At 33.5% G+C, this 20,776-nt stretch overlaps 2 protein-coding genes across 4 annotated transcripts in view; both read left to right on the plus strand.

Annotated features, from left to right (window-relative positions):
* LOC113400746 (TBC1 domain family member 5) overlaps window positions 1-20,776 on the plus strand; it is a 146,863-nt gene that overhangs the window by 100,534 nt on the left and 25,553 nt on the right. The gene's annotated exons all lie outside the window — the stretch shown is intronic.
* On the plus strand, window positions 4,582-19,524 carry LOC113400758 (aminopeptidase N-like). Of its 3 annotated transcripts, none has more exons than XM_026640408.2 (15): window positions 4,582-4,913; window positions 10,318-10,517; window positions 11,213-11,850; window positions 12,082-12,237; window positions 12,646-12,966; window positions 13,198-13,381; window positions 13,562-13,797; window positions 14,188-14,368; window positions 14,879-15,074; window positions 15,552-15,826; window positions 16,012-16,208; window positions 16,828-16,995; window positions 17,662-17,875; window positions 18,078-18,225; window positions 18,597-19,521. In XM_026640408.2, the coding sequence occupies exons 2-15, from the start codon at window positions 10,335-10,337 to the stop codon at window positions 18,698-18,700; spliced, it is 3,201 nt and encodes a 1,066-aa protein (XP_026496193.2). In that variant the 5' UTR covers window positions 4,582-4,913; window positions 10,318-10,334; the 3' UTR covers window positions 18,701-19,521. The 3 variants fall into 3 exon arrangements, with proteins under 3 accessions (XP_026496193.2, XP_064071388.1, XP_064071389.1); XM_064215318.1 differs by lacking the exon at window positions 4,582-4,913 and adding an exon at window positions 10,068-10,211 and having other exon boundaries at window positions 18,597-19,522; XM_064215319.1 differs by lacking the exons at window positions 4,582-4,913; window positions 10,318-10,517 and adding an exon at window positions 11,023-11,095 and having other exon boundaries at window positions 18,597-19,524.

Here is a 20,776-nt window from a genome sequence, read left to right on the forward strand (position 1 = left end):
ACTACGGCCGATAAAACCGTCGGAAAATAAAATGATATGATCGCGGTGGAAACTCGAATAAGATGTTTTTAAATGTACTCATCAGTTATTCTACTGCGATCAACACTCTTATTGCTGTATCCCGTGGAGAGTCATTAAGCTTGTAATTACTTGGTAGTCCAAAAGTAGGAAGTGTTTACACTTTCGTTCTTCGTTAAGTAAATCCCTTGACCATATCGGAGTATTAAAGTGAGGGAATAGGGAGTACACGTGTATCTACTGAATCACATACAGTTGTACACAATTAGATATATTCGTTTATACCATCAATAGTTGAATTTTCATTCGAACGAGTTACTTCATTAGAAGTTATTTAAAATTCTTAACATTAAAAGAACTGATTACCTATAGGATCTTTCCTAGCACCTAATCAATAGTATCATTTACGATATCGCTCCGTGCATAGCCTTCATTTTTAACAAGTGTTTGGAAAAGGGTTCGTTTCTTGATTCATTAAAATGTAGTATTACTAATTTTAAAAATTAAGCAGTCGTGTAATTTTAGGCCTATTTTTAAAATTCGGCCGTTGAACAAAATATTTGAAAAAAATATTTTAAATAAACTTCTGGTTCACTTTGGTACAAATTTTTCATAGTGAATAATTTGGTTTTTCCAGGTATTTCTCAACAACTGATGCTAGAATGGCACTACATACGATGCATGGGATAAATCAGAGAATGCTTTGATTAATCCCAAGCATTTGACTGGGTAGAGCATAAAACGCTTTTGTACAAGCTAAAACATACGGTGTTAATGTTCTGTTGTATGTTGTTAGCTCTTGATCTCATTACTTCTTGCACACTTGAATCAAGAAATTCAACAGGCATCTATTAATGGAATAAAGTCTTCTGAATCTGTATTAAGAATGGGTGTTCCACGAGGATCAATTTTGGGTCTTTTTTTATTTTTGTTGTATATAAACGATCTTTCTTTCTATGTCAAAGGTATATGTAACGCGTATGAGTTAAAAATTTTAGTTCTATGTTCAAACCCAGACAAGCACCACTGAAATTCCATGTACTTAATTTGTGTTTATGGTCATCTCGTGCTCGGCGGTGAAGGAAAACATTGTGAGGAAACCTGCATGGGTCTAATTTCAATGAAATTCTGCCACATGTGAATCCACCATCCGAATTGGAGCAGCGTTTTGGAATATGCTCCAAACTTTCTCCTCAAAGGGAGAGGAGCCCTTAGCCCAGCAGTGGGAAATTTACAGGCTAATGTATGTAATGTAAATGATTGATAATAGTTTTCTGTAATTCAATAGTTGGAAAAACGTATTTCAATACATATTAACTTATTGTTTTATGACGCTATATAGTTTGATTGATATATATTGTATTTGTAGCAATACAAGCGATAATTTAGCTTTTCAGAATGTCCGTCAACCGCTCCTCAGATATTCTTCCATCAAACACTAGTGTGATGTAGTGAACCAGTGTAACTACAGGCACCAGGGGCATAAAATCTTAGCTCCCAAGGTTGGTGTTGCGTTGGCGATTTAAGGAATAGTTAATAGTTCTTACAACGCCAATATGCATGGACTGAAATGTTTTTTTTCCTATCTTACTGCATGGATATGTGCGTCCCTGCTTTGGCTTATAAAAAATACAATATAATATACTTATTTACGCACATCGGCTTCTTATATAATACAAAAAGTAATCAAAAATTACGCAACATTGAATCCATTTTTCGTTGACAACTTCAGTATACACAAAAATATTTGTCAATAACGCAAAAGTTGTCGATGTTCCTTTTGTAAAAACACTCAATCATAATACTATTAGTATTTTCTATCTTTAAATTAAAATTAATTAAATAAAAATGCTAACGCCTTGGATTTTGTTTGTGGCAAATAAAAAAGTATTTAAGTACATAAAAACCTACTCACAGGAAACTGTAACCAAAGTGGTAATTTTTAACGGGCATTGTCGTTTTATTACGCGTGAAGACTATCGATAGACCTTGATGAGGGCCTGAACTTCAAACCATAACGATGTGTATGACGAAATATGCCTACACTTTTATTTACATCTTTTAATATTATCTCTAACGAGTTCTAAATTATATAGCGAATAATCATTCATTTTATCACTTTTTATAAATATGGACACATGTCAAAATCGTATAAACAGCATAAGTTATTCCGAGTAACCTAAAACATTTAAGGCAACCGCCTTAAGCTTGTTTAAACAGACCAGGTTATATACCTACCTAAAAACAGTGTACTATTGGATTTGAGAGGGAAGTTACTGTTACTTCACTTAATTTCGGAGGTACCTAAGCTAAGCATCTTCCAGCGTTTAATAGGATAGTAGGCAGTAGAACATAGTATTTCCACTACTCTTTATATAATATGAAAAGCATATTCTTAAATGTGGGTTAATTTAAGATATGTTATATGATTAGTATCTTTTTTTAATTTAGGTATAAATAATAGTAATTAAATTTATGTTTCGACTGAATATGTTGATGAAATCTATAAAAATAAACATTATTATCAATATAATAATTATTATGATGTTATCAATACTAAGAATTATGTTGTAGAATATATATTTATTCCGACTAAAGTTTTATAGAACACTAGCTAGCGACCCGCCCCGGCTTCGCACGGGGGATTGCACCCGTAGATTTAGTATCAGCATTGCAGCTGTTGCTAAATATTTTACAGAATGTCTTTATATACAACTTTCACAGCTTTTTTGTCATTAGACGATACAGTCCGCTATGTTCCTGCACCTTAGGGTCCATTCATTTATTACGTAAGACTATTTTCGCTAGTTTTTGACCCCCCTTTCCCTCATATTATAACAAAAAATAAGAATAGGCCGACCCCCTCTCGTCCTGTTTTATATTTGTTACGTAAGAATCTAAAGGAAAAAAATAATACACATTTTGTTTATTTTTCAAACAATTTTTTGTTTATTTGTTATGTGAAAGATACTAATAATCTTTATTTTTTAGCCCGTCCGTTGTCATGGAAATGGAATTATCGTTTTATACATATACACATCCGAGCGAACCTCGGCAATCGCGGGGTTGCCGCGCTTTTTCAAATAATTTTAACTTTGCGCCTTTTTTTGATCTTACGTAAGAACTATCGAGACACCTCCCCACCCCCTTATAAGAAAACATAAGACATGGTCGACCCCCCTAAATCGTCTTACGTAATAAATGAATGGGCCCTTAAATCTGTAATATCTTCAAAAATATTCATTTAAATTGGATACTGTAAGGGCCATATTGATCTATATTAAATACACAATATGTTTAAGATACTTAATTAGATAAGGATAAATACTTTACTACTTAAAATGGCTTCAAGAATAAGCCATTATTTCTCGTAAAAAGTAAAGGATAAAAAATGGTTAATGTGGGTTATTCATAAGAGAAAGACATATACCATCGAAGACTTTTGTAAAAACCTTTTAAGGTGTACAATATTGTACTACATTATTTTGATCTATCTCGTACGGTTCAGCCAGCGTTTGCAATGTAAGCGCAAAAAATGTGTTATATGAATTTACGACATCACTTCAGAAACCTCTAAAGATATCAGTTTATTCTCTACTATGTTGTGCATGTATTATATCTATAAAAACTTCTTCTTTAATCAATCTATTAAAAAAAACACATCAAAATCCGTTGTGTAATTTTAAAGATCTAAGCATACATAGGGACAGACAGCGGTGGCGACTTTGTTTTATACCTACTACGTAATGTAATGATCAAATCAGCAATATGCTTCTCTGAGCTGCGGTCTTCCCCGTCCCCCTTCTTGTAGTTTTTGAGTTGTTGCTTTTCTATAGTTTATATCGTTAAAAAGTAGATGAATAGGGCTATGAATAGGAAGATCATTATATAAAGTTTTTATAGTGCGGCTATTGCTTATAATTATTATGGAATTATGCTTAAATTAAACATGTAAAGAGGGTAAAATAAAAATACAATTTTAAGGTAATAATATAATTAATGTAATGATTTATTCTACCTTTGGGTGAAGGACACGATGATGACGATATGAATAGTTGAAATAAATGTAATATATACATAATTTGTATTTAAAATGCTATATTAATAATGTAAAATAAATAAAATAACTACGTATTCAATATTTATTACGTAAAATTTTATTTTTATTTAAATTATAGTATATATATCATAGTAATAATAAACGACATAAAACAAAAATAAAAACTCACGCTGCGGATATTCATTTTTTCGTTACTCTTACCATGAAATTATAAAACAAAATCTTAGGGGTTAAAATAACTTTATGAAATGAATTTTAAATATCGGGAATTAATACGTCGGTAAGCAAATAATTACATTTACAACAATGAAAATACATACGTATCTGCGTAGGTATATTCAATTTCAAATTACTCAATAATTAATTACCAATCTTAAAACTGCATAACAATTTTCCTTACAGAAAAATAATTGAAACCGTCAGACGTCATCATGCACTATCGCTATATTAACGTCACAAGTAACGACAAATGAAAAAAATATAAGTGCCGCTTTAATACACCATTACCCACAGACGCAAGGTCGGTCGTGTCACCGTTGTTATTATTATAGTGAACCATTTAAAACGATCTTCTTTCCGTAACATAACACTTATTAATATCAGTAAATGAAGAATCAATTACAGGTGCGCGAGGGGTCAAAGTAAATCGGTCGATAAGCAAGTAAAACGCCCACAGAGTGAATATCCACGCCGCCATTGGTATTGCGCGCGCGTCGCTAGACACATTTGTTTTATTTTCAAAAGATTTCCGTCCATAACTACGACTTTCGTTTGTTAAGTGCAGTGAACTGTGTTCTATTTCTTAAACTTCTTATTGGATTTATGCGGAGTTACGGTAATATTTTATTTTTTTATTTAACATTCTTTTATTAATATTTCGTTGACGTTTATTTAAGGATAAATTTGTTATAACAATAAGTATAATACTTATTGTTTACTACATCACGGTGGTATTATTATCGCAACATATTATCCATAGCAACGGGCTCTTTTTAAATTTTTAAAGCAATTTAAATAACACAAGGTATTAATAATAAAAAATAAAAACATTAAATACCTCTTATAAATTTATCTGTTTTGATTTAGTAGCTAAATACAATCCTACATATGTATACCTACCATTTAAGCGAGACGTTTAAAAAACAAGTGTAAAAACTTAAGGTAAAATGTTTTTAGAACTTTGGACGTCACACTTTATTAAATTTATTGTATGAGAAAAGAAAACGATGAAAACGATAATGCATAAATCTTACCAAGATTTATTGTAGTGCAGTAATAAAACCTAGGTAGGTAGGTAATATTGCACGATGTCTATTAAGTACTTAAATAAGTAAACATTTACGTAAATAATTTATTTATTTAATGCTAGTTAAATAATTTCAATAATAAAACATTTCATATTGCAAAAATAAAATAATAAATAAATAATCGTTTGTTAGCTACTACTAATAATACAACTTACTTCGACAGTCTTCGCATTCATGGTTTAGTTCTGTTTCGTATTACTTCACTAAAATTATATATAAATATTACATTTAACACTATCTTATTTAAAGCCTGTTATAGTCCAATGTTAATTTGATACTAGCGAAACCAATAATTCGATGTCAGTTTTACCATAATATATTATATAATATATTATATATTAATATCTTACCAAATGTTAAAAGGTTTTTAATTGTTCAAAATATATTGATTAAAATGTAATATAGGTTAAAATATTATTTAAAAAAATAGATGACACAATTTTATCGATTATGCATAAATTACCTATTATTACCTATTATTATTATTTCATGCATCAATAATAATATATATTTTTAGAACCAGAAGTAGGAATTACTGAAAGAAGAAAAAAACAAATAGGCTAACCTCTGCAACAATGACCTTTAATTACAATAACAATCAATCTACCACAAAAGAACAAAAAACATTTAATCTACAAGACAAATAACCATCAACAATCACACTACACGATCAAAATGATAATCGCGATCCAATGTGTCTGCCGCCAAAAACTCCCGCCTTTTTTTTTTTTAAAGGGTATTTGTTTGACGTGACGCAGATGTCGCTCGGCTAAGATGTTTATTCCAACAATATATTACTAGCTGAACCTGCGGCCTTACCGCGTGATTTACCATTTTACCCCTTAGTATAAATTTCGAAAAATCCGTTCTTAACGCATGTCTACTAGAGATGAAACGGATAGCAGTTTGGCCGGATACCGGATATTCGGCCGACCATGTGGCCGGATAGCCAGGTATCCGGCCGCCGGATATCCGGCGAAACGTAGCCGATCGCCAATGGGACCCTTATTCTTTGTGGGCAGCTAATGCCAAACAATATCCAAATTTAACAAAGTTTGCCAAAATCTACCTTTCTGCACCTTGCAGCAAGGTGTATAGCGAAAGACTTTTTTCTGAAACTGGCCTTATTTATGAAGAGAAACGCAACCACCTGCTACCTCTCAATGCAGAGAAATTAGTATTTATTCACCATAATTTGCCCTCAGTGCGGTATGAGTACTATTCATTCATTTTCTTTGTATTACATTTATTTACTATTGTGATTAAAATTTACAACTAAAACTATATATTTAAGTTAAGTGATACTAAGACTAACTAAAGAATTACTCAAAAATATGTTTCTTTTATCCAGTTTTTTTTTATTCGGTCGGATAGTATTATGGCGGCCGGATAGGCCGGATACCGGATAGTTACCGGATATCCGTTTCATCTCTAATGTCTACACCCTATAAGGAACCTACGTACCAAATTTCAAGTTTGTATGTGTTATAGTTTCTAAGATTTCGTGATTAATCAGTGAGTGGTATTTCGCTTTTAAATACCTATATAGATTAATGCATGAACAATATTATAGTTTTTGGCTGTACAATTATAATAATATTTATATATATTTTTTGTTAATCAAACACTGTAACCAAAAAGTGATTCTTCAATTATGAAAAAAATGTTTATTTTATTAAATGCAATAATTTCGAGATATTTGAAAAATACGAAATCGTTACAAAATTTTACTATTAAAAAAAAGCATTTTTGATTTTGGTTTAAGTTTGACGTAGACATATGATTTTCTTATTTAATATAATGTATTTGCCAAATATATCTTAAATGTAACGTTAACATTATGGTTTAGCTAACTCTCGACACAAAACTTTAACAATGCCAAATTTCACTCTCCCGTACGTGCAATATGTTTATAAAGATTTCACGTATTAATAATAATATTATTGTATTTCTTCGTGTCAATGACCGTTTGGATAAACCATTTAAATCATATTAGTTACTGTATGTGCTTTGAGAATAAGCAAAACCACGAAGTGAGACGTTTCTTAAAATTCATAAACTTGCATTAGTATTTTATTGTCCTTGGGCAACATCGAGACTGCCCAACAGCGTAGCAGAAAATATAGTGTGTGCACAGTTACAGATGCACTCTCGAATCCCTATATTCATATACACAGATATTTGATAAGACTTCAACCCGGTACCGCCAGCCTTGTAAGCTAAAAGAAGTTGCTTCTCAATAAACCTTAAAATATATTAATATCGGAACTACTACAAAGGCACAGGTCGTCAGGAGGCGACTTGCTTACCTTTGCTTTATTCTGCACTACAGATAATTCTTGGTTAATGTATAATTTATAAAAAAAATAGTTCAAGATGTCATGTCCTCCCATTATAATTAGCTTTAGGTGTATTATTATGTATTTTAAAGATTAATCAAATGCATAATTTCTAACGGAGCCATTACATTTATTCATAACTCATACTTTTTGGTTTCTATTAGGTTACGTGCGGTAGTCAGAAAGATAACAAAATCCTATGAAATAAGAGTCAATAAAATTGTTATAAATTTAAATAATTAATATAAAACGAATTGCTTTTAAAATCCTCAGTCGATTATTGAAAGCGAAGCGAATGTGGTAATTAAAATGAAATTATTCTTATCGAGTAATGTCCTTAAGCATAACTGCCGATTCATCGCCGCCGCCTTACCAGCCGCTATTTTAATAGCAAGTTTAAAAGCAAGTATCTTCATCGCAATTAATTTACCTTGGTAACAAGGCAGATTTTTGAAAAAATATATAACATCCACACACACTATCATCCCTTATTTAAATTTATCTTTCGACGCAATTTTGAAAAACGATGTAAAATCTTTCTTCATAAATCATCTCATGTTAGAAAAACTATCAAAAGTGGCAAACATCCATCCAAATTTATCTATCCCAAATTTCACCCTCGTTAAACAGTGCATTTTCAAAAACACTATCCCGACAATTTTAAAACCTAAGCATTTGTTTCTATATTTAAAACTTTCATCCCCATTTCACCCTCTTGGATGATGAATTATGATCAATTAGTAAACAGTTTTAACATTTTTTTTATTCTTTAGTAACGTATGCGATAGTAACTATGTCAACTGTTGAAATTTGAAAAAAAGCTACACCTAGATCTACGGAAAAAAAATTTGAAACGAGTAAATTCGCAGGGATAAGCTATAAGAAAAATAAAATCTAAGTGTATCTTACCAAAGACGATAAGATAACTAAATGAGACCATGAGACTTCAGAGCGTCACGCGAGTCACTACTTCCGTAATAGTCTTCAATTTACATTGAACGTGGTCAACTATATAAATAAATACCTATTTTTTCACAGGAAATAATAAATCAGTTTCGAAAACTCAGAATTTTAATTCTGAATGGGACTTATCGCAACAAAAATTTCACATTAAGGCGTATTTTTTTCCTCATAAGTAAGAGTAACTGCGTCATACTTTAAACATGTTAAACGAGATCTTATTCATGATATTCACCAAATTGGTATTTTAGTATTACTCACTGTTTTGATGAATCGACCAAATTTCTGCTATCCAGCACTTACATTTCGAATGATATTTCGTATACTAAGAAGTAATAGGATCATTTTCAATATTTACCTAAGACACCTCTATATAGTAAGTATTATTGTGCCATGATTTTGTCAAGTGCTAGTCATTCTTGTTAATTTAATATAATGTTTAAGTAATTTTAAGTGTACTTAAGCAGTTTCACTCATATATTAATGTTGAGGAATTGCAGTAAAATAAAAAATCGTTAATTTAAAATCAATAATATTCAATCCAACAAACCAATTGAATTAGTCACAATTAAACATATATAAGTATGTATAATATAGAATTAATATAATTATATGACAATAGCAACATTTGATATATTTACAAAAGATTAACCCACACCTGCTAATTGAAAACAGAGGTTGCTAAAATGTATTACTTATTTGTTACCATAAAAATAACATTTCGTGTGTCTCGCATTTAGAGTCATCTATTCGTAAAATTAACTTAAACAAATAACAAAATAGGTTTTATTTAAGGTTCCTTTAATAATAATAATGAGAATGCTACCTAACACTGTCTACTTGTGTCTACTAGGATTAATATTTCCTCATATACAATCAGAAAATAAAACGTATATACCTAGGTACTAAAATCAATAGACTAATAAACTGATACCAACACATATCGTATGACAATAATATTAATCAATAAAAACTACCTAAGTACCAATATAATATTTTATTCCTTAATAAAAGTAAGTACGTATTTTTTAAAATATTATATTCGACTAGATATATAATTGATACCACTATAATGGCTCACCTGCAGACATACCTCTTTATAAAAACTAACTCTTTTAAGCGGGTAAAATATCGTATCTAATGTTTGTAAGTTGTAATGGCGAACGTTATCTTGATATTGCCCGCATACGATTCGACACGCGGCAGGTGTGCGATGCAGTCAACATTAGCATTAGACAAGGATTCGGTTATTTTATCGATATTTATACTGTTAATTACTTGGACATGTTAAAGAAAAATGTGTTTCATATTCCGCCAAAACAGGTGATAGCGTATCCCGTACAAGGAATTATTAATATTTCTACATTTCGCCCAAACTACGTTATTTTTAAAACTTTTGTTGCTAAGCTGCAAGTAAAATTACGTACCAGCACAAAGTGCGAAGGGAGGCGAAAACACTCTCTCACCCCCTAAAAACCGTCCCCGGCCTTTCCAATCCGAGTACGGCCATCGCAGGGATTTAATTGGGTAACAATACCGCAAAAATAGCTTCTATTAATATTATTTATAATAAAGTAACATTTTTTCAATACTTCTTTTGAATTTTTAATGAAAAACTTATGTTTTGTTTCAGAATGACAAAGTTGCATAATGTCTTTATCGACGAGTCGTCAACAATTCCTAGCGTATGAATCTCATAGAGAACAGGATATACAATATGGAAGAAAAGGAGGCATATTTATTTCAACGTGCATATGCATCAGCTTCATTATCTTCGCAGTATTAACAGCTATACTTGTCGGCATAATTGTATACTATATTACATATTTTAGGGTGAGTTATTTATTTGTATATTTTTTATTATAACACGACCCAACCCAGTCAGAATATTACCACAGTCAAAAAACGAACATTTATTATATTATTTAAAAATAGGTATTAGTTATAATAAGATAAAAGGAGCTGTGTGCTTAGTACGTTATGGAAATCAATATTCAAGGACGCTGTTAACGTTTTTGTTAATGTCTATAAATTATCGGTATGGCCTTTGACATATGATTAGAAAAAGTATAACGTCAAAACTCAAAATAATGCAGATGACAATGAATAATGACATAAGTCAGTTTACATTTTAAAGTCGCAAGGTAGACTTGTGTTTAGTGTTATAAAGATCGAATTTAAATTAAGATATTTTATTTTCTATTAAAAAACATGTTAAGAAGTGGAATATATAACATTTCCGCTATTACTGTGATTTACCTATTTCTCACATAAGTTATACTAGTGAAACTATATTAAAAAAAATCATTTTAATATATTTATCTCATTTTGACTAGATTTCACATTAGACGAAAATGTATATTTTCTTATGGTATTTTTTATTTTATTCAGTGATTTGTGTAACTAAAAGTGTGAGTATGCTATAATAAAAATACATTATTCATTTAAAATTTTAAATTGAATTATAAGTAATATAAATAAGATTAGTTTTTGAAAACCTACAAAAATTTAATTTATTAATGTTACAGGTGTCACAACAAACTGGGGAGTATTGGGACGATGCTGAACCATTTGGACAATCTAGTTCACCATCACCAGACCTTCGACTTCCCACCTATGTAGTGCCAAGTTTCTACAGATTAAAAATCAAAGCAGACCTGGAAAACTCCTCATTCCATGGAGATGTTTACATAACTATAAAAGCTAATAAAAATGTTAAAGAAATAATTCTACACTCAAAGAACCTCAGTATTAAGTCAAATGTTACCTTAACTGAACAAATCTATGAGAAAGTTGAAACAATACATACAACAAAAAAAATAAAAAGAGAAGTAACAAATGCAACCGCGGAAAATAATAATGTAACAACAGTCAATAATGAAACTTTTGTATTTAATAATACAGAAGAGACATTTAAACCTATAACAGTCGGAGCTCATTACACAACAACAACGCAACCAATTGATACTCAAGTGACGCATAGTCATGTGCGTAACATCAAAATTACCTCTGTCGTTTTAGCTTCTGGTGATAGACTTATTCTGTCCCTCGCATCAGCCCTCACACCCGATGTGGATTATACATTACAATTGTCATTCGATGGTGCTATACAAAATTCATTAACAGGCTTTTATAAAAGTACTTACACTGAAAATAATGAAGTCAGGTGAATATATGATAGAGTTTAATTTAACGAAATAAAAACATTATTGAAAAAAATTATGTACAAATTGAAATAAAACTCGTAGTGAGTTTTATTCTCTTTTCAACAGATTATACATAATTATAATTTAGTTATTTATATATTTTCTCATTCTATAATCTGTATCAAAAGATGTCAATGAATCCATGAATATTAAAAACAAATTATGTTTTAAGATGGTATTAATTTCAACAGACAACTTGGAGTCACTCAGTTCGAACCAACCTCAGCCAGAGCAGCATTCCCATGTTTTGATGAACCAGCTTTCAAAGCAAAGTTTGAGATCAGTATTGGACACAGACAGAATATATCTGTTCTATCCAATATGAGGGTTGCCACTCAAGAAACAATGTAAGTAGTCATTTCAATCCTAAATAATAATATTGAAGCAGAAGTGATCCTTTTTTATTTATCACACATTAACATCTTAACTATTTAATCTATCATCATAAAATTTTGCACACACGTTGGAGGACATAGAGTACTTAACCACTGAGCACACATGTGGGCCAAGCCACAAACAGCAACTGTTTCTAAATCATGCTTAAGACTTTAATTACAAATACAGAGTATGTTATTGAATGTTTAATTTAACTGAACTCAATACTCTTTCAAATCTTTGAAAACCATTGAAATTTTGTTATAAAATAAGTTAAAATAATAATACTAAATAACGTAATAATGTTATGTTTGAATACCAAATGAAAACATCTATCAAAGTTACTGATATAATGTGATAATTCTCCATTCCGCTTTCAGTGAAGAAGAACCAGGTTGGCAATGGACCCACTTCGAAAGATCTGTAAATATGTCCACATACCTTGTTGCGTACGTCCTGTCGAATTTCAAAAACTTAGAAACTAGTTACCTCAGTAAAGATAATGTCACGAAGCCAATCCGTATTTGGACGAGACCAGCTTTACTATCCAAAGCAAATTACGCATTGACAATTGTTCCCAAGCTATTATCGTTTTATGAAGATGTTTTCGGATTACCTTATGCTTTGGATAAACTGGACTTGATAGCGATACCGGACTTCTCCAGTGGAGCGATGGAGAATTGGGGATTGATCACATTTAGGTAAGAAATGTATTTGATTTATATAGTATTACAGTACGTTTAAACAGTAATTTAATGTCACGCTGCTGGCACAGGGGCCTCCAGCTGTTGAGGAGATGGTTCAGAGCTAATTCCACCACATAGTGCGTGGTTGACGTGCAAATTACAGAAGAAAATTGCGTTTAGTTTCATGCTTCTAGTGTACAGGGTATCAACAAATATTTTATTAAATTACATTTTTGTTATCCTTAGAGAGACGACTCTGTTGTTCGACGAGAAGGAAGGCATCCCGCGGGAGAAGCAGAACGTGGCCATCGACATCGCCCACGAGCTAGCTCACCAGTGGTTTGGGAACCTAGTCACCATGCGCTGGTGGAACGACCTCTGGCTGAACGAGGGCTTCGCCACCTACATCGAGTACATCGGCGTCGACCACGTGAGTCCCGAGATCTTAAACTCATAGAAAGTTCTCCCCATATCTTAAACGGATACCTCAAATGGCTCAACCGGTCAGTAGATTACATTCAATAGCAACCGTAAAACGAAATACCTCGAGCGCCCCCCCCCCAACCCATACACCCAGAGTAGAGTGAGAGCGCGAGTGCGCGGTGCGCAGGTGAGCCCGGCGTGGAGCTCGCTGCAGGCGTTCACGCGCGACAAGATGGACCTGCTGCGCAGCGACGCGCTGCGCAACACGTCGCCCGTGTCGCGGCGCGTGCGCGACGCGGCCGAGATCGCGCAGAAGTTCGACGAGATCTCGTACTCCAAGGGCGCCAGCCTCATCCGCGTGCTCAACCACACGCTGTCCGCCGACCTGTTCCGCAGCGGCCTGCTCGCCTACCTCGACGAGTGGTGAGTGAGACCGGTCGATTGGCGGAAGATGAGCTGTACCTTTGTTGGTCGTCTGTTCGATTAACTGACATTAGATATTTGTATAACGTATTATTTTAAAGTAACAATGAAGTTAAAAGCTTAAGTACGAGCAACATTCGTCTTATACATAAATGTATATCTTTCGGAAGAGACGGAGAGTGAGATAATGTGAGAGCTCATTCGCTTTCTTTCTCTCCTTTTCTCTTTCTTATTCGAAATTAGACTTCGGTGGTCCATATTTAGAGTAAGATATCTCAAATATTTTGTTTGTAACGACTATTTAAAATATTTAATGTCTAAACAAAAAATTAAATAACGTTGTTCCATAACGATAGACTATAGATCAGTTTTAAATGACTGTAATTCTAGGAAATACCAAAATGCTGAAGAAAACGACCTCTGGAATGCGATGTCGAATGCGACAAAATCAGACCCCAATTTCAAAGACCTGTCCGTTGTGGAGTTCATGAACACGTGGACCAGACAGCCGGGGTACCCAGTTGTCAACGTGCACAGAAATTACACCACGGGATCTGTCATTTTCCAGCAGGTAAAAATATATTTAAATATACAAATTGATAGACTAAGTTTATTCGTAGAATGCCTGTATTAATATATTAATTATATAGTTACACACTGATATTGTCAAACCTATCCCTATCTATTTGAGTTAAATAAAATGTATTGAAACAGAAAATAAATGTATATTACAATTGACTTTTTTAGACTGCTTTTTTCTGAAAATAAGTCTATATACAAATCAATTAAGTTATTTGATTTTATTAATGAACTTTTTGGTTAAAAATGTGGAAATAAAAGTAAAAAAAGACAGTTGCCGTGTGACACCCCATTGGGACGAAGTTGCTATATTTACATATGTATTAAATATAATAAATGACAGGCACGGACAGAGGGGAAGATCTCCTGGAAATGGCACAACGTTTTTTCCTTATGATTTCTGTCAGTTCACTCTACTGCAAGCCGTGTAAAATATTCAAAACGTCTTATGATTTTTATGGCGAATTTCAACAACTGATCAAATACTGTTCTAATATTACAGAAATTATTTACAAGCTCAAAAGATGGCATCATTAAACCCGATCGACTTTGGCATATACCGATCAGTTTCACCACCTTGGACACACCCACTAGCAACTGGACAACTGGACCGAAACTGTGGCTGAAAGATAGGACTATCACTACCACTCTACCATTGAATGCCACGCAAGCTCTGTACGTCAATGTCGATGCTATAGGTAAGTTTTGGCATTTATGTAAACACTAGTCTATTTCCTTCGTCTGTTTTCCGACATAAATTCCGATGTCCATCTCACAAGGTCAGATCGTAACATTAGACTAACTTATTGATTGTCAAAAGAAACTACCCCTGGTTCGAAGAAAAACATATAATTGTAGTTATGCGCTGTGACGGTGCGTATAGGTTTTTCGGCAATCATCAAAAGACGTACTCGCTACTGCACGTTCTTGCTAAGTTCGTTAAGTTCTAACTTAAGTAAAGCAGAATAAGGGTCTATATATATAAATGTTTTTATTGATAGATAATCATACGAAGATATTTTTTGGGTCATAACCTTCGGTGGTATACGCAGACCACCTTACTAAGGTTTCATCAAAATCGGCTGTATAGTTTAGCAACGCATAGAGGATACGTACAATTCATTTTCATTTATTAGATTTATGAAAGCTATTAAAGTAATGAATATTTATTCCAGGCTACTACAGAGTAAATTATGATCAGAAGAATTGGGAGCTCCTCAGCGCAGGCCTCAAATCGGGCGCCGTCGACAACCCGATACTGAAAGCGCAGCTCATCGACGACGCCTTCAACCTGGCCAAAGTGGGCCAGCTGAACTACAGCTACGCGCTCGGCCTCACCACGTGCGTCATCGACGGAGAGGACTCCAGGATCGTATGGGAACTGTTGCTGAACAACATGGCCTTCTTGAAACATAACCTACGAGCGACTTCCGGTTATACTTATTTTCAGGCAAGTTCATGTGTTCCATACTTATATACAAATACAAACGCGAAAGTAACTCTCTCTCTCTCTCCTCTCTGTACGTATGATTTCTAATTTGAAAGTCACGCTAATTCTGACCGGAAACTACTCCATGAATCGTTAAATGTGATGTACAATCGTTTTTACAAAAACAAACAATGATTCGATTACAGGATTACATGAACATAATTCTCAAAAAACAATTGGAGCGACTGAACTACGGACTAGACCAGCCCAAGGACGACAACGAATCGTTCTTGGTGGAGAACCTTGTGGTGTGGGAGTGTCTCATGGAATCTCCGCGCTGTCTGCAGTGGGCACGACGACTCTTCGAGGACTGGACCAGCAGACCAGATATGAATGACAATCCGTGAGTTATAATATAGGAAGGCAGGTTAAAAATGGACCACCAAAGCCATAGCAATTCACCCATAGACATTTTAAGAAACATAAACTTATTGCTGGGCTAATGTTGAGGATAATGAAAGTCACTAACTGGTTCACGATTTATTAACGAGACGGTACAATTATACGGACTGTGACGCACTGTTTTACATATGCAATGTTTCGACTTTTATACATGATATCAAAGAGTAAGACATACACAGATGTGAAAGATTTTAGTTATAGAAAATGTGAGCTTTATCAATTGTTTACTTTAATACCTATGTGAATATACGGCACAAACTCCTCAAATCATCGATGCGAAAATTTTATCGAAAATTTACTATCGATCAAAATTTCGATGTTCCATTATACAAAAGTTCATGCATACTGTACAGGATACAAATAAAACTGTAAATAAATCACGGGTTACATAACCATTAACTCTCGTTTCTCGAAGCTTCGGCCAGTTTTTTTTTCAGAAGTTTTTACAAATGGTAATTGTAATGCTCCTGCTTTAAATGTATTAACTTGCGTTTTGAGTTTATTCAAATTTCACCCGACGCGTCATGTTGTGTGTGTGAGTGTATGTTAAATATTTCCAGCATACCAAACTACCTCCGTTCTCTCGTCTACAACATGGCGATCAAGTATGGCGGACGGAGGGAATTCGACTTACTGTGGGACATGTTCGAGAACTCAACGGACCCGAATGTTAAGAGTTTGATAATCAGCAACCTGCCGAGTACAAGGGATGAATCGTTACTGAATCTGTGAGTAAAATGCTTTATTTTTTTTTGCTATCTTGACCCTTTGGGCTAGTGTCGTCCCCACTTCTAACACAAACTTTAAGCTTAAAATGAGGGGTAGAAAGGAATAATAGTAATTCCTTAAATAAAATTAGGACATTGCTACTAGTCCTTTAATAAAGAAAAATAAAATATGTTGGCTTTTCGTATTCAACAGACATATATTTAAAACTGAGGCACACAGCTAGTCGATAGAGGACGCCTCTTGTACCTAAAGCATAGATAAAAATAACATTTTTTTACCTCAGACTAACAGAGTTCCCATATAAAATTCCATGCTCTATTTTACCCTTCATTTTGCAAATTCTGAAATTGCAAAAAATCTTTGCTAGTTAGCTTCAACTTCGCGAAAGGAGTTATCGTCATCAACCAATCACAATCCACTACTGGACATAGGCGTCTCCCAATGTGTGCCAAAGCTCGCGGTTTTCCGCCTTTCGCATCCAGTCCAGTGGCGGGCTGGGAGGACTCTCCGGAAATCCTCCTTTCTGATTTTATCCTTCAAAAACGCTCCGAGCATAGCTCGCTCTACCTTTAACTATGAATTTGTAGGCTATGCCCTGAGCTAGTGCCGACGCTTCGGCGGCTCGAGTCGTGGCAGACAAGACGTACTGCTTCGTTTCCATACAGGCTGCTGGAGCGCTCGCTGGGCCCGCTGGGCGCGCAGTTCGCCACGAGCGCGTGGGGCGCGGAGCCGCCGGCGGGCGCGCGCGCGGCGCAGCGCTTCCTGCTGCGGCACTTCGCGCGCGTGCAGGCGCGCTTCGCCGCCGTGGACGCCTTCTCCTTCCAGGCCGTGCTCAACGGCGCCTTCGGGTTCATGACGGCGCAGGACGAGCTCGACCGCGTGAGTCGCGCCCGCCTTCCTAGTTTCGCTCGCCGACTCATGAGTGTGGTTTTACGGTAGCATATTTTTGGATCCCTCGTCCATCGCTCCGCTTAGTATTGATGAGATTTATATAAACTAGTCTGTAGGAATATCGTTTCCTGCAAACTAAATTTCTAATTCAAAATGTAGTAAAGTTTAAAATATTATTATATGGCCACAGATGAAACAGTTCGCGTTGAAACACAAGGAGGAGTTGAAGCCGATGTCGCAAACCTTACAGAAAATAGTCGACTCTGCGACTTTACGCATCAACTGGATCAAGGAGTACTCGGAAGGGATCAACCAGTGGTTCAAAGACTACGTCATTGGTAACGTGTCATAATTAATTTATTTAAAATAATTAGAAACCGGCTGTTAAATTACGATATGTCTCTGTTAAAGCCTTTAGAGACCATTATAACTGGTGTCTGAAACGCTGGATCATTTTTTAATACTAGGCAACAAGAGAGGTTAGACGTTTTAAAATTGTAAGCATAACTTAAAATAGTGATTTACGATTGCTGATTACATAATACTTTGTTCTGTTATAAAGTGTCAATCAAAGGAAAGATGCACAAAGGACTTAACACTGTTATTAAAACTCGGTACATGTCCTGTATAAAAAAGTATTTATGCTTCTTACCAACTTTTTTTTTTTACAATTGATAGATACCATAATGAATTAAATATTTATTTACAGCTCACAAGGCGGATAAATCGAAAACAGCCACGGCAACACCAGGTTTAACAGGAAATGACACCTTCATTAATGAAACCGAAACGATTACAACTTCTAGTCCCTAACCAATGCTATGCAATAATTAAGACCCAAATGGTACAGATTACGTTTTTTTGGCGATAAAAATGTAAGTATTTTCATGTTAAAGTACGTTAATAATAAACGGCTTAATAATAGTAGTTCCTAATGAAATTACAACGAAACATCAGCGATTTAACCTATTAATGTTGCTTGGGGAGTGATTCGTTACATAATGCCGTTTTATTCTTTCTAATGTGAAATCTATGATGAGAGAAAGAGATAAATCTATATTTAACTAAACACCCGCTAAACAATTCTTATAAGTAAGACCGTTAATAATAATTTATAATAATTCAGGTGTTTTAGTTTAATAAATTATATGTTTATTAAAAAAGACCTTTTCAAAAGAGGCTTTTATTTAATACATAGACTACAATGAATGAAACTTAGTGTACTATTTTATTGTGAAAATGTGTGTGTAACGTTTCAGCTCAATCGGGTACTGTTCAAAGATTTTACAGAAACGTACTGATAAGTGTAGTTAGATAAAAGCTTGTAGAGAAGGTCCTATCATGACATAACGCTAGAAAAGATGAAGAACCAAAATGTGTTGCCATTGAAAAAAATAATTATTTATTAATTTTTTATTGTCTTGGAAAAAAAATATTGAATTAAAATTATCTCACTTTAGAATAAAATATATGGTTTGTGTTTACTTTAGGTTTTAGTTTTCTATTAAAAGACAAGGAACAAAGTGTTCAAACGTACTTACATAAAAGTGTTCTTAACATAATAATTTGTTAATTTCAATCGAATCTATGTAGATATAAATGAATATACTAGCATTTATTTACAAAGTGGTGTAATAACCCCATAGATATTTATTTAAATAAAAGCAATAAATTTAATAAGTGTACGGTGCTCTCTTAACATCGAAGAGTTTTATTATGTATAATGAAAAAAGTAATTAAGAGTCATTTATATATTCCAAATATAATGTATTAATATACTTGTTGTAGTAAAATGGAAATTGTATGAAGTTTTTATACCCTAAATAATGCAACTGTCGTATATGTCGAAGCAGCGTTGAGTATCTCGTGTGGTTACACAAATGAGGCCGTATCTTTGAAGAAGGTACCTCGTCACGGTTCCATCACATTCGATACCTATAAATTAAAGCAACAATTTAATCGCGCACAATATTTTAATAATATTTAAAACTAATAAAAATATATTAATTAAAATGTGCAGATTTTTAAATAGCATAAAGTTTACAATATATAATTCGTAATAACATAAATGTGTGTGCGTTCGCCAATGATTCGTGTACGCTTTTGTTGTTCTTTGGTAAGTTCTCCGCGTATATTTAATAACTTAAATATAAAATGATAATTTGGCCATTAGTGACAGATTTCCCAAGCATAGGGTGTTAACGCCTACGAATGTCAGTTCCTAGTTCATTTTTGCAAAGTAGTTATAATATACTAATAAGGTACTCACGATAATTAATACATACAGTCGCGTAGAAAATATTTAATATGCATAAAAAAAATGTGTGCGTCACGGAAAGCCGGTATATGTGAAACATTGAAAACCAATATACAAATAGGGCGCAACTTCAATAAAACATAAAAATTCGTTACTAAAATTAATAATGTTTTTTATTATTATAGTAATATATAATAGTGTCAACGTCACACATACACAAATACGAGTCGATCCTTAACACAGACCCCCCCCCCCCTGTTAATAAATGTTTCACATCAAAAACAATGGCATAAAATTATTAGAAATTTAAAATGCATATATTAATATTTATTTCTTCAATACAAGAGAAGGCGATCATAAATAAATATTTTCCATTACGGCTATAATCGCGATCTGGAAACAAAAATTGCTCCCTAAAGGGTAAATTAGTACAAAGCTTCGCTCTACGTTTGTCCCTAAACCTGCTGGTAAATCTGCCAATGTTGGTCATAGCAAGAATCTTGTATGAAATTAATTAGTTTTTAAAGTTTCCAATACAAGACGATGAGAACTAAAAATTGGTTACACCTTATTAATTAATGATAAAAAAATATGTATGCGTCTTGTTCTATGGTCTTTATTTAAAGATATAA

Source organism: Vanessa tameamea, chromosome 7, assembly GCF_037043105.1.
Source record: "Vanessa tameamea isolate UH-Manoa-2023 chromosome 7, ilVanTame1 primary haplotype, whole genome shotgun sequence".
NCBI lineage: Eukaryota > Metazoa > Arthropoda > Insecta > Lepidoptera > Nymphalidae > Vanessa > Vanessa tameamea.